The sequence below is a fragment of the Hemiscyllium ocellatum genome, chromosome 42 (genome assembly GCF_020745735.1).
Source record: "Hemiscyllium ocellatum isolate sHemOce1 chromosome 42, sHemOce1.pat.X.cur, whole genome shotgun sequence".
In the NCBI taxonomy this organism is placed as follows: domain Eukaryota; kingdom Metazoa; phylum Chordata; class Chondrichthyes; order Orectolobiformes; family Hemiscylliidae; genus Hemiscyllium; species Hemiscyllium ocellatum.
In genome coordinates this window covers 22,207,284-22,220,897 of record NC_083442.1, presented here as the reverse complement: position 1 = coordinate 22,220,897, position 13,614 = coordinate 22,207,284, and the positions used below count along the sequence as shown (strand labels likewise).

The window sequence follows — 13,614 nt, the reverse complement described above, 5'->3', positions numbered from 1 at the left end:
TGTCAATAAACTAGAAAAGGTTCAGGAAACATTTACCAGGATGTTGCTGGGAATGGAGAGCTTGAGATATGAAAATAGACTGGAAAGGTTGGGATTTTATTTTCACTGAAGCTTCGGAAGTTGAGGAGCGATCTGACTGAGGTTTATAAAACCATGAGGGGCAGAGATGAGGTGAATGACAAGGGACGTTTCCCCAGGGTGGGGGGAACTTCAAAATTAGGGAGCATATTTTTAAGGTGAGAGGAGGAATATTTAAAAAGGACATGAAGGTGAACTTTTTTTTTTACACAGAGGTGGTTCATGTGTAGAATAAACTGCCAGGGAATGTGATGTATGTGGGTGCAGTTACAATGTTGAAAAGACATTTGGATAAGTTCATGAATAGTTAAAATGTGTTGCTGGAAAAGCGCAGCAGGTCAGGCAGCATCCAAGGAGCAGGAGAATTGACGTTTCGGGGATGAGCCCTTCTTCAGAAATGAACCCTTCTTCGGGCTCATGCCCGAAATATCGATTCTCCTGCTCCTTGGATGATGCCTGACCTGTTGCGCTTTTCCAGCAACACATTTTCAGCTCTGATCTCCAGCATCTGCAGTCCTCACTTCCTCCTAAGTTCATGAATAGGAAAGGTTTGGAGGGATATGGGCCAAACACAGACTAGTTTAGTTGGGGAACATGGTCAGCATGGACTGGTTCGACCAAGGGGTCTATTTCCTTTCTGTATGACTCTATAATTAAAATATTTCAGAACTTGCAGGGGAGGCTAGCCAGGAGATGAAGGAGGGTGCGATAGAAACCTTGATTTCCGTCCACTTCATAGATGGTCCCTTTATGGGTCTCTCATATCCTGAATATGGCCCGTTCCATCAAGATGAAAGAATTGGCATGAAGATGCTACTTTTTATTAGATTTTGTTCACTTTTAATTGTCTTGATTATGCAGCAGCAAAACCACTATGGGGACCATGATCTCTATGTTGCGGTAAACCCCCTTCCTTGACAGCCAGTGTTGAAGTCTGACTTGAGTCACAAGCATCTCCAGGCAACCGTGACATCAGCAAGCAAGGTGAGCAGCCAATCACACTTATGTAACTCCACAGACAGCAGAGTAGACTGTTAAAGGCATGTGATCCTTCATTTGCAATTTACATTTTCACAAAACAACTTATTGAGTGGATTCAGATTTATATAAACAAACTTGAAAGAAGAAAATATGAAAAATGCAAATTCCTTTTTATTCATAATGGAGACGTTTTACATTCCCACAAATATCAACTTCGCTTCTTAGGACCATTGAGGTGTTTGGCAATGATTCTGAAGTTAGTACACAGTAAAAATTCCCAGTTATGCCTCATCCAACGTGAATCAACGGTTTTCACAGCAAGACTACCAACACAAGACGTCAATTCATTAATTGCTGTCTGGGGACAGAGGTGGTCCTCAACAGCGGACTCTCAAGTCAAGCCTGGAATCACTGACATTAACTTCTGGAATTCTGTGTCATTCTGTGCGTGTGTGGACTCCAGCCATTATTGTGTTACACAGCAGAATAATGAGGGTGAACACAGGCAGATTCACTGTCATTACAGCCGCAAAACCTGTACCGTGGCTCTTTGGAGTTCCCACGTGAAATAGAAACGTGAAGACTTCAGAATGATTTACAGTGGTAGAAATGAAAGCTGTTACTTAACAACTGGAATGACTGACTGGGAAAAAAAAAGCACAAATGTTCTTTCAAAGCCAGCAGCTAGTTATATGTGTATTCAACAGCAATAAAGTCACTATCACAAGCCAAAAATAGAACAATTCAACTCTATAGATGAAAAATATCACTGAAAAATATCATTCCACTTCAGACTGTCTGACATTCTGAACAAGGATCTGGGTTCTTCAGGCATTGAACTGACAGCAGATCAGTTAAATGTGTACAAAACATAATTAGATACATCCTTAATTTTTGACATAATATTAGCTTTCAGATAGTGGCATCTGCAGCAAATCCCAGGACAACTGGAGCAAACAGTCTGGTCAAACAACTAGACGGACAAAGAATTTAGCTCAATGGCAGTTGTGATCTCGGTTAATCCCAGCCTTAGGTCAGTTGGGTTATGCTTAAACAATGACAGCCATGAAGTAAGGCAGCAAAATGGCAAAGCACTTGTGGAAAGGTTCTTGACTTGCTTCGGATTTTCTTTCTTGTCATTCAAGTACTTCCTCTTCCACTGAAAGGAGAAAGAGAGAGAAAGAGGGTGATTCATTTTGAACAAATCCAAGCAGGGATGGATAGCACTATGCAAGCTAGAAGCAGTTAAGGCACAAATACCACTAAGCAAAATCTGGGGAGCAGTGGGACCATGGATAGATAACATGGGACTTTCCATTTGTCAATTTCTCTATATATGGAGGGGCAGCACGGTGGCTCAATGGCTAGCACTGCTGCTTCACAGCACCAGGAACCCGGGTTCAATTCCTGCCTCAGGCGACAGTCTGTGTGGAGTTTGCACATTCTCACCGTGTGTCACCAGGTGTTATGGTTTCCTCCCACAATCCAAAGATGTGCAGGTTAGGTAGGTTGGCCATGGGAAATTGCCCATAGTGTTAGGTGCATTAGTAAATGTAGGGGAATGGGCCTGGGTGGGTTCCTCTTCGGAGGGTCAGTGTGGACTTGTTGGGCCAAATGGCCTGTTTCAACACTGTAGGGAATCTAATAACAAGAAGGCAAAGAGTTGATTTGATAGAGACGTACAAGATGATCAGAGGATTAGATAGGATAGATAGTGAAAGTCTTTTTCCTAGGATGATGATGTCAGCTTGTACAAGGGGACATATCTACAAATCGAGGGGTGATAGACTTAAGACATATGTCAGAGGCAGGTTCTTTACTCAGAGTGGTAAGGGCGTGGAATGCCCTGCTTGCCTATGTAGTCAACTCAGCTACATTAGACAGATTTAAACAATCCTTGGATAAGCACATGGATAATGATGGGATAGTATAGGGGGATGAGCTTAGAATAGTTCACAGGTCGGCGCAACATCGAGGGCTGAAGGGCCTGTTCTGCGTTGTATTGTTCTATGTTCTATGGGCGACCTGCAAATGCTGCTCTCTGTTCAATTTACAAGCCATGAAATGGAGATGCCGGTGTTGTACTAGGGTAGACAAAATCAGAAATTACACAACACCAGGTTACAGTCCAACAGATTTATTTGAAATCACAAGCTTTCAGAGTGCAGGTCCCTCGTCAGGTGAAGTCGGTTTCCTGTGTGTCTGACGTTAATAATTAAATTGTAAACATTTCTGTTGCCATAGCGATTATTTTTTTCAAAGCAGTTTGTGAGGCTTGGCTTAGAGTGAATAATTTTGTGTGCACTACTTTTATTTATTTAAAATGCTTGTGACTTTTTATTAGAAGTAATGGGAATTCAAGGTTGTTCTGGAATTTATTGTTTTTTTTTTACAGGTAATGGGAAACACCCATAGCTGAGAGAGACACTCTTTTAGTTTCACTTTGACTTTGAGTAGAGAAATCCTGTGAAGTCCTTGGATAAGAGTGGCTGTGTAGAACTGTGCTCCCTAGAAGGGAAAGATATATAGTAAACTAGATTACCTTAGAGTGAGGAGTTCATGTTAGTCCTTAACCAGAAATGTTAGCATAAAACCCTGAAGAGGATACTTAAAGCTAAGTCCATTTCAGGTGTTCAATAGCTCTGGAAGAAATATCTGCAGTTCCAATCTAAAAGTTGAAGTCACAAATGACTTAAAACTATCAGGGTGTTAAATATATAGATGCTGGTATGAGGATTGTGTGTGTGCTGTTTTGGATACTATACAAATGCTGTTCAGTTTCTATGCAATTTATAAAGGACCATTTTCAGATTAATGGGATTACTGTGTGTTTAAAATCTTTGAAGTTGGAATATAAGTAAGTAGTGTGGTTTATTCTATTTGATCATTTCTTTGTCATAGACCTTTGTTTAATGAGAACACAGTCTGCAGCATTGTTTGCATATGTTTCAGTAAGAGACCACTTTGTTCAAACCAAAACAAATCAGGATATGTTCAATCAAGCCAGATTTCTTATTCATGCACTAATAACATCAGCTGAGATCCTAACACCCCCAACACATAGCAGCAAGCCAATTAAATATTCATGGTGGAGGAGCGTGGTAGGGTCTAAAGAGGATGTTGATAACCATAGAAACATGGAAAATAGGAGCAAAAGTAGCCAATTCTGCTCTCTGAACCTGCCCTGCTCCAACACTCAATCCCAGCAAAATCTTTGGAGGGGGTGAGGCTGGAGTGGGCGAGGGTGAGTGGAGAAATTGAGGCAGCCAATGTGCCTGGCTTGCTGTGTTCTTCCAGCCTATGCCTGTCTACTTTGGATTCCAGCATCTGTAGCTGTTTGTCTCCCACCATTCAATCTCAGCTGTGTGCCACTTCCAACATTGCTGGCCTGGTTGAAGTAGCCAACTCAGCCCGTGGGGTATTTATAGTTCAGGGGAATGTGTAGCAACATCACAAGGAAGTTCTCTGTGTCGCACGGCCACATGATAGAAACTTCTCTCTGGTACCTCATACTTACCCTGTCTCTGTCATGTACACCTATCATACTCATGCAGCATCTTCCCTCAATGGTAGTCACTCACACCAAACCACAAACCTTCCTGCTCTCTGTATTCCCACTCACCTCACCATCTTTCCTGGCTAAGTATGGACAAGCTCCTTGCCTGAATGGACTAAGGACTACTCTCATAGAACTGTACATGCAGGAATGGGCCAAAGCTGTGCTGAATATGATGCCAAATTAAAGTAATCCCTTCTGCCTGCCCTTGGTCCATATCCCATCATTTCTTGCATTTCATGGGCTTATCTAAAAGTCTCTTAAAGCCCCTGTCATATCTGCTAACACCACCACCCCTGGCAGTGATGTTCCTACGACTCTCTGTGTAAAACACTTGCCCTTCATGTCTTTGAATTTTCTCCCTCTCCCCTTAAAAGCATGCCCCTTAGTAATAGACATCAAGTCTTTCAGACTCAGGTGTTTGGATGAAGCTGCTGGCACATGCTGTTATAGGAAGAAACTAGAGTAGGTTCAGAACAGCTTTATCAGGAATTTTGCTAGGAATGGAGGGTTTGAGTTATGAGGAGTGGATGGATAAGCTGGGACCTCTTTCATGGCTGGGTATGAGGTTGAGAGGTGACTTTATAAAGGTTTATAAAATCATGAGGGGTATAGATAAGGTGAATGGCAGGTGTCTTTTCCCTAGGGTGGGGGATTTCAAAACTAAGGGGCATATTTTTAAGGTGAAAGATTTAAAAAAGACATGGAGGCAATTTTTTTTTCTACACAGAGAGTGGTTTGTATGTGACATGAACTCCCAGAGGAAGTGGTGGATGTGGGTACAGTTACAATGTTTAAAAGACATTTGGATAAGTACATGAAATCAAAATGTTTGGAGGGATATGGGCCAAGCGCAGGCAGGTGGGACTAGTCTAGTTTGGGATTATGGCTGGCATGGACTGGTTGGACCAAAGGGTCTGTGTCTGTGCAGTATGACTCTAAGAAAAGTGTGACATTATAGAACACTGTGTTGTCCAGCAATGTCTCTGCTTCCTTGACTGATTGGTGCTGTCAAACGTGAGAAGCTGCCCGACGTTGTGCCCATGCTAAAAGGCAAGACAGAGATGCTGCTGATGGGTCACTTAGATCTGCGATTGGTCAATTAATGCACCTGTAAACAACTCTTTGTGCAATATTCAAACAATCGTTTATTGTATGTTCCAGCGCTGGGTTGGCAGACTCTGATTCACCCAGAAGTAGGAAAATGTCTTGGCCATCAAAAGAATCCAACAACCTTACAGAGCTTGCATAAGGTTTATTTACGTTAATCATCATCAGACACTGAGCATGATCACAAAGTAACAACCAATCAATAAATTATAATCACTTCATGGGTAGTAGCTTGAACCAATAGTGTTGATTAAGTCACCTTTACAAAGATTGCAAAATGTCGTTTAGTATTTCCTCTATGAAGACTCGCAGCTTGCAAATGTAGTTAGTATTTCCTCATCTTATCCACCTACTTCTTCATGCTGGTGGTTAGTTATTTGTATTGCTTTAAGGACTAGCTGCAGGTCGTCACATAGGCATAGGGAACTATTTTGTCTCTAGCTGCAATTTAGAAATAACTGTTGTTTTGCAATTTAACTTACCAAGACAGGAGCCATTTTGTGCAGCCCCCCCTATCCATTTTGTCCTACCTCCTATAGGACCATATCCTCACTGCGAGATTCCAAGTAAGTGCAATGTGAATGGGCATGAAGGAATCTAAGAACCCTAAGCTGCATCCTGATCCGAATCAGGAGACAGATACTTTTCCCTTTGTGCACAGTCGTCCAGTAGCAGCATCAGTGTTAATGAGCTCCAAAGTACTATATTATAAGTTAGTTAGAATTGTGGTGTGCTGAGGCTGGTGCTGATGCTGAGATCCATGGGCAGAGAACATTGCCTATTGTCGTCCACTGAGCTTGCCCTGAGTGGTTAGGGATGACTGGCGAAGACAGACTTGGAGTAGGCACCAGCAAGTTGCCAGGTAACTGTCATTCAAATCAGAAATTATTGGCATCTACATTTCTCGCCAATACTTGGGGAAATAAGGAATCAAAATTAAGGCCAGATTAGTTAGTAATAAGATGTTAATCCATTCAAATAGGATCTTTTTGGCTTATTCACCACATTTTTATCCAGCTAATGAAACACTAAGGTGAAATACGGACTTTATTTCTCTCTCAATATCAAGAAAATAATTTTCTCTCCATTCTCGCAGTATTCCCCCAATGTTTTCATTGCACTCCATGTTGTTAGACTTTGGGAAAATTCTGCACAATGTCTTCAAGTGTAGGAAAATCTCCTAGTAGAGCCAATTTTTTGGCAGTTTCAGGGGAATATCAGTTTCCTTTCCTCAAGGACATTAGTGAACCAGTTGGGTTTTCCTGACAAAGGTTTCATGTGCATCATGTGATATTCAATCCCAGATTTTTATTGAATTCAAATTCTACCATCTGCCCACAGCAGGATTTGAACCCAGATCCCCAGAACATTACCTGGGTCAAATGTCCAGTGAGAATACCACTAGGCCGCTGCTTTCCATAAATGATCATGGAGACGTTGGAGTGGTGACAGGATAAGGGCACATGCCTACCTCATTTGATGATCAGATAGGCCTTCAACCTCAGATTGAATTTTGAGGGGGAGGGGGGAGGGATGCGCTGAGTATCACACATAAACTTATCATCAGATTAAAATATGCCACCCCAAGGGGATGATAAAACACCCTCCCCTCCAGTGCATTATTTTCTAAACAGTTCAGAACAATCCCTACTGGGACTTTGAAAAACTACATGCCATGACAGGATTTGAACCCAGAACTTTGGTCTTTGATTACTAGAGCAGTAATAGTACCTTGGCGTCACTATCTGTTAATGATGGTCTCGTGGTATTATCACTGGAGTGTTAATCCAGATAATAACCTGGGTTGAATCCTGCCACATCCGATGGTAGAATTTGGAGCTAAGAGTCTAATGATAAGCGATGAGCAATAGTCCACTGCCAACTATTGGGGGAAAACATATCTGGTTCACTAATGTCCTTTAGGGAAGGAAACTGCCACCCTCACCTGGTCCGGCCTCCATGTGACTCCAGACCCACAGCAATGTGGTTGAGACTTAACTACCTTCTGGGCAATAAAAGCCTGGACAGTGACACCCTCATCCCATGAATGAATAAACAGAAATGCATGCAGGGAAGAAAATGGAATGTCACATCAAGAAATCAATTTGCAGAGAAATACCAGAAGAGAGTTTCTAAATTATTCACCAGTTTCCAATAAGTAAATCGAAGGACGGAGATTGTTCAATGGGGTAAAAAAAAACAAACGAAAGAGCAGATAAATTCGACAAGTATTGCTTGACACAAAATGATCCAATACTTGAAACATACTCCCAGCTACTGTAGGTTGGATCAAATCCCAGTCCAGCAGCTCAGGACAACCCGTCAGCGCTCGATTTTCTTCTGTTCATTCGTGGGATTTGGGAAATACACATGCATTGTCCATTCCTATTTGACTTCAGGAATGTGTCCTGAGCCCCACCTTAACAACAGAGCAGTGTGCACATCCATCTTTAAAAGATTATAAGATGTAGCAGCACAACTAGGCCATTCAGCCCATCGAGTAAAAAGTGAGGTCTGCAGATGCTGGAGATCAGAGCTGAAAATGTGTTGCTGGTTAAAGCACAGCAGGTCAGGCAGCATCCAAGGAACAGAAAATTCGACATTTCGGGCCAGAGCCTTTCATTCAGCCCATCGAGTCTGCTCTGCCATTCAATGATCTGATAATCCTCTTACTTTCTCCCCATATTTACTCAGTAAAAATCTCTCCAATCTCCCATTTTCCACCTTCCATGGACTTGAGCTAATTTAAAATGCTGCTTCCCATATCTCAACATATCCCACCCACCTCACCTGTGTCCAGTGACCCACAATGCCTCCCGTTCCACCAATGTTTCTGTTTGAAAATTCTCATAATTGTTACGAGACTTCTCACCTATCCAAGTCACAGCAAAAGGACCCAGCTGAAATCCTCCAAGATCTCTTCAATCCTCCACTTCTGGACTTTGCTCATCCCAGTTTTAATTACTCCACACTCAGTGGTAGCCATCTGGGTCCCTAAACTCTGGAATTCTCTCCCTCAACCTCATTTCTCTGTTCTCTCCCTTAAGGTGCTCCTGGTTGGTCAACCCTCGGAACATTTTTGGGTTATGTTTATTAGCACTCCTGTTGAAACACCTCAACACAATGTGCTATGTTGAAGGTGCTCTTGAAGAATGAAGAGTCAATCTGATCAGAGTTAACTGAGAACCTATCTGGAGTCTCAAAGTAATCTAAAACATCCTTTAACAAAAGTTTCAACGAATAGGGTATAACTGACATGTACTAAGTAAAAAGCAATCCAAGCATGACTAAAGTAAAACAGAACAAGGTTGTTACCTGGTAAGCAATTCTTTACTACCTCTAAATTATACCTAAAATGAATTACTGACTGTTGTGCCTTTGTGAGGTGTACTTTGTCCTGGATTCCTTTAGTAAAAAATGAGGTCTGCAGATGCTGGAGATCAGAGCTGAAAATGTGTTGCTGGTTAAAGCACAGCAGGTTAGGCAGCATCTCAGGAATAGGGAATTCGGCGTTTCGAGCATAAGCCCTTCATCAGGATGAAGGGCTTATGCTCGAAACACCGAATTCCCTATTCCTGAGATGCTGCCTAACCTGCTGTGCTTTAACCAGCAACACATTTTCAGCTCTGGATTCCTTTAAGAAAGAGTAGGCGCAGAACTGTCTGTGGTAACGTAAACAGCTTGTAGAGCCTTGGACTTTTTTTTTGAAAAGGTCTGGAAGCTGTGGGTTCATATCCCACTTTGATGCCTTGAGCCAATAAACCTGGCTGACTCCCCAGAACAGTACCGAGGGATGTCAGAGCCACCATTCTTTGGATGAGATTGCAAAGGCCGTGTCCATTTGCACAGATGGAAATAAAAGACCTTTTTTTGAAGAGGGAGGAGGGGTATTATCCTCAGGTCTTTGTGAAAAACAAATTATTTGGTGACTGCTTCATGTATGATCTTGCAGTGCAGAGATGGGCTGTCAAATTTGCCATATCACAGTGGTGACCGCATATTCGAAGTAATTAATTGCCCAGATGGTGTCTCTGGATTGCTTGATGGTGTGAAAGGCGCTACACAGATGCAAAAGTCCATTCATTGCAAGCTTTACATTGAATGACAAGTCGTGAAGTCTGTCTTGGTTAAGCCTACGTGCAATCCTGTCACTCCTAAGGATATAGTGGAGAAAAAAAGTTCTGCAAGAACTCACAGAGGCAGCAGCTTGTATGGTTGCTTCAATTAGTCAATGCCAATGATGAGTGGCAGCAGCTACAGAGACTGGCATGATTGACTGTGCCCTCCCTCTGATGAAAAAGGGTTGGCGCACGCCTAAGTGGTAATCATAATGGAGGAAAATCAAACAAGAATATTCCTCTTAAGATCACTTCCACAACACGCACACCAAATGACCATTCTTTAAAGGTTGAAAACAAAGGAAATGTGTCAGAATGAGGAGACTTAAATTTTGAGTCATTTCAATTTAAAGAATCTTACTACGTGGAGCAGCATGCTATTTAACTTCCTCAAAGCGCCAGGTTTGATTCCATCCTTGGATGAGTGAGAGGGAGGGAGGGAGAGAGAGAGTGTTTTGCACATTTTCCCCATGTCTCTGTGGGATTCCTGCCCAGTCCCAAAGATGTGCAGCTTAGGTGGATTGGCCATGCTGAATTGCTCTGTAGTGTCCAGGGATGTGCAGACTAGGTGGAATAGCCATGGGAAATGCGGGGTTACAGGGATAGTGCAGCAGAGGTGGGTCTGGGTGTGTTGATCTTCAGAGGCTCGGTGTGGACTTGATGGGCTGAATGGTCTGCTTCCACACTGTAGGGATTCCATGATTTCCCAAGTCTTGTACTATGGTTTTCCTCACAATCGCACCATTGTTACTTCATTTTTTTCCCCAAATAAGTAAAGAGCTACTTTTCCTCTTAACATTGCTAACAGAAAGGAATTTGCTGATGTTATTTTGGCACATGTTAAGATATCTGTAGTCATGATTTCACTGGGAGCAGAGTTGATACTTCACCGCTGACTGGGGCCTGGAAGAAACACAGAAATGACCAGATGGCAGAAAATGTAGTCTGCCAGAAGGAGAAACCATTGGTCAACCTCTGGCCAACACTGATCATCTGGGCCAGCTGCGGTAGGTGATGGCCTAGTGGTATTATCACTAGACTATTAGTCCAGAGACCCCCAGATAACATTCTGGGAGCCTGTGTTCAAATCTGATGGTGGAATTGGAACTGAGTAACAAAATCGGGAATTAAGTGTTGAACGATCATTTGGAACTATTATCAGGGGAAAACCACATCTGGTTCACTAATGCCCTTTAGGGAAAGGAAATTTACTTGGGTCTGGCCTACGTATGATTCCAGACACACCGCAATGTGTCAGAATTAGAGTGATATTGGAAAAGCACAGCAGGTCACGCAACATCCGAGGAACAGGAAAATCGACGTCTCAGCCAAAAGCCCTTCATCTTGTTCCAGCACCACTCTAATCTTGACTCTAATCTGCAGTACCCTCTTCTGCCACACTGCAATGTGTTCAAATCCTAACTGCCCTCTAGGGAACTAGGAATGGACATTAAATCCTGGTCTAGCCATGAATGCACATATATAAATGAATGAATAAAAAGAAATTATAGCCTCTAAAGCTATAATGCTCAATGTGGAGGTGGTACTTGGTACAGCCCAATTTCTTCCAAAATGTATGAATGTCATCAAAGGTAAGGCCAGCAGACCAGAATTGTACTGATAGTTCCCTGTTTCCTTCTGAGCAGAGGTCAGCACAGAAACATTGATATCCAAATGTAATTTTAATGTTCAGATGGATTACTTCGGATCTCTGCCACTGTGCTAACGATACAAAGATTAAAAAGTATTCTTCAAAGATTTTTAAAGATCTTTTGGCTATCTGAGCTAATTGATAATCCTTAGGTGAAGTCTCATCAAAAATTCAGTTCCATTGACACATTGCTGCCCTCGTGTTACAGTGCAGGTTAAATTTTTGCACTCTAATTCCAGAATGGGATTGGAACTCGTCACCTTTTTATGCTCCTGTGCATTGCTGAGTGAGCACTGCGCGGTCAGAGGTGCCAGATGAGCTGCTAAAGCATGCCCCAGGTATCAGCTCGGGTAAATATAGAAGATTCCATACATACACACACACACACACACACAATTGCTGTTTCTGGGAGCTTGTTGCTCCCAGTTGTTATAGTCCATAAGGATGCCAACAACACAGATAGGATGAGGCATGAGGTTTTGCATAGGGATTATGAGAAACCGGGGACCAGATTAATAAAGCAGAATTGCAGAGGGAACAATCTCTGAATTATCACCTGACCCACAAGCAAACTGACATCGGTTACACAGGATCAGAGAGTTAAATGTGTGGCACATACGGCAGAATGGGAGAAAAGAGTTTGGATTCATTCAGAAATTGCACCAATACTGGGGAAAGCAGAGTTGTACCTTCAAGACTCTTCGTCTGAACCTTATAGACCAGTATCCTGGTGAATCATAAGACTATAACTTTGTAACATTAACACAGTGCCATAATGGATCCACCTGAACATTAAAATTACTTTTGGATATGAATGTACATGTGCTGATCTCTGATCAGAAAGAGACACAGAACTATCAGTACAATTCTGGTCTGCTGGCCTTACCTTTGAGGACATTCATGCATTTTGGTTAAAGAAAGCTCATTAATCAAAAGAGAGATCACAAGAAGGAACATTTATAAGTGAGAGACAAAGGACACAGATTAAAGCAGGGGTAGCAATATAGAAGGCAATGCAGCTTTTGTTATCTCTTGCAAGTGGCATCTCTTCAAACTGCAAGAAGATTGTAGCTGCTTCAAATGCCATCTTATTTTTGTCTGAGAAGCCTGATGGTTGTCCTTTTATTCTTCACAATTTACATTAATTCAACTGGATGTCATTGTAGTTTAAAAGACGTCAGCAGGGAGCCCTGAAAATTTTGTTCCAACTTAATGGGGAATAATGTAACAATAATCATATCCCCAAGTCATCACAGAATGTATAAATATTTTAAAATCTCTGTGAGACCAGCAAAACCTGATTGCCACACAAGGCAAAAGCTGTCTAGGTTTCTTCAGCAGCAGTAGAACCAACCCTATTAACTGTAACATACTTTCCTTTAAAAAGAACAGTGCTACTTAAAGAATTCCACTCTAAAGCCCCAAATACAAACACAGACACGTTGTGACAACATGTGCTTTTAAGAAGGCTTTGTTCTGTCCTTTTTGTTTGAAGAAGGGTGTTGTAAATCCAGGGTTGAGGTGTCTGCTCCATGGAAAGCAGAGTGAAGAGCTTTGTCTTCTTTTAAAATTAGAAAAAAAAAGCATGAATGGGTGGAGCCAGGCTCATACCCATGGTTTAGTTTTACTTTCAGTTGTTGAAGGTGGAGTTTCGGAGTTGAAGCAGCTAGATGCAGCTCTCTCTCTGCTGCTGCTGCTGCCAAAAGCTTGAGTCCTCCCTCTGTTGCTAGATTCACTTTGTTGACAATCCTGCTCCTGGCCTGGAGGAGATTGCATGTGGGGAAATCTCTTTTACTGAATTTGCCATTGCCAAAGGTGTGTTTATGGGATGCAGCTATTTTAGAATAGTTGTTGTGCAGTAGTTAAATAACATTGTTTTGTTAAGTAGTTCAATAGAGTTAAAGTTATGCCAATTCTTTTTGATTGTTTGTATTTAAATTGTGGTGTAAGAATAAAATGTGTTTTGCTTAAAGCCTGGTAGTTTGACTTGATTTATTGCAGTCACTTGTACCTAAATACAGCGAAAAGCTTTGTTTACGAGCAGTGTAGGCAGATCTTAGTAAGCATGGAAATGTAGATCATAGGGTGCTTAGACAGAGCGACATACAGGTTACACTGCA

The 13,614-nt window shown here is 42.0% G+C and overlaps 1 protein-coding gene across 5 annotated transcripts in view; it reads right to left on the bottom strand.

Moving 5' to 3' along the window:
• Window positions 1-1,212: 1,212 nt before the first annotated feature.
• cd276 (CD276 molecule) overlaps window positions 1,213-13,614 on the bottom strand; it is a 346,648-nt gene continuing 334,246 nt past the window's right edge. For all 5 annotated transcript variants that reach the window (XM_060853775.1, XM_060853772.1, XM_060853771.1 and 2 more), the window contains one exon: window positions 1,213-2,218. In XM_060853775.1, coding sequence (XP_060709758.1) covers window positions 2,196-2,218 — 23 coding nt within the window. In that variant the 3' untranslated portion in view covers window positions 1,213-2,195. The remainder of the gene's footprint in view (window positions 2,219-13,614) is intronic.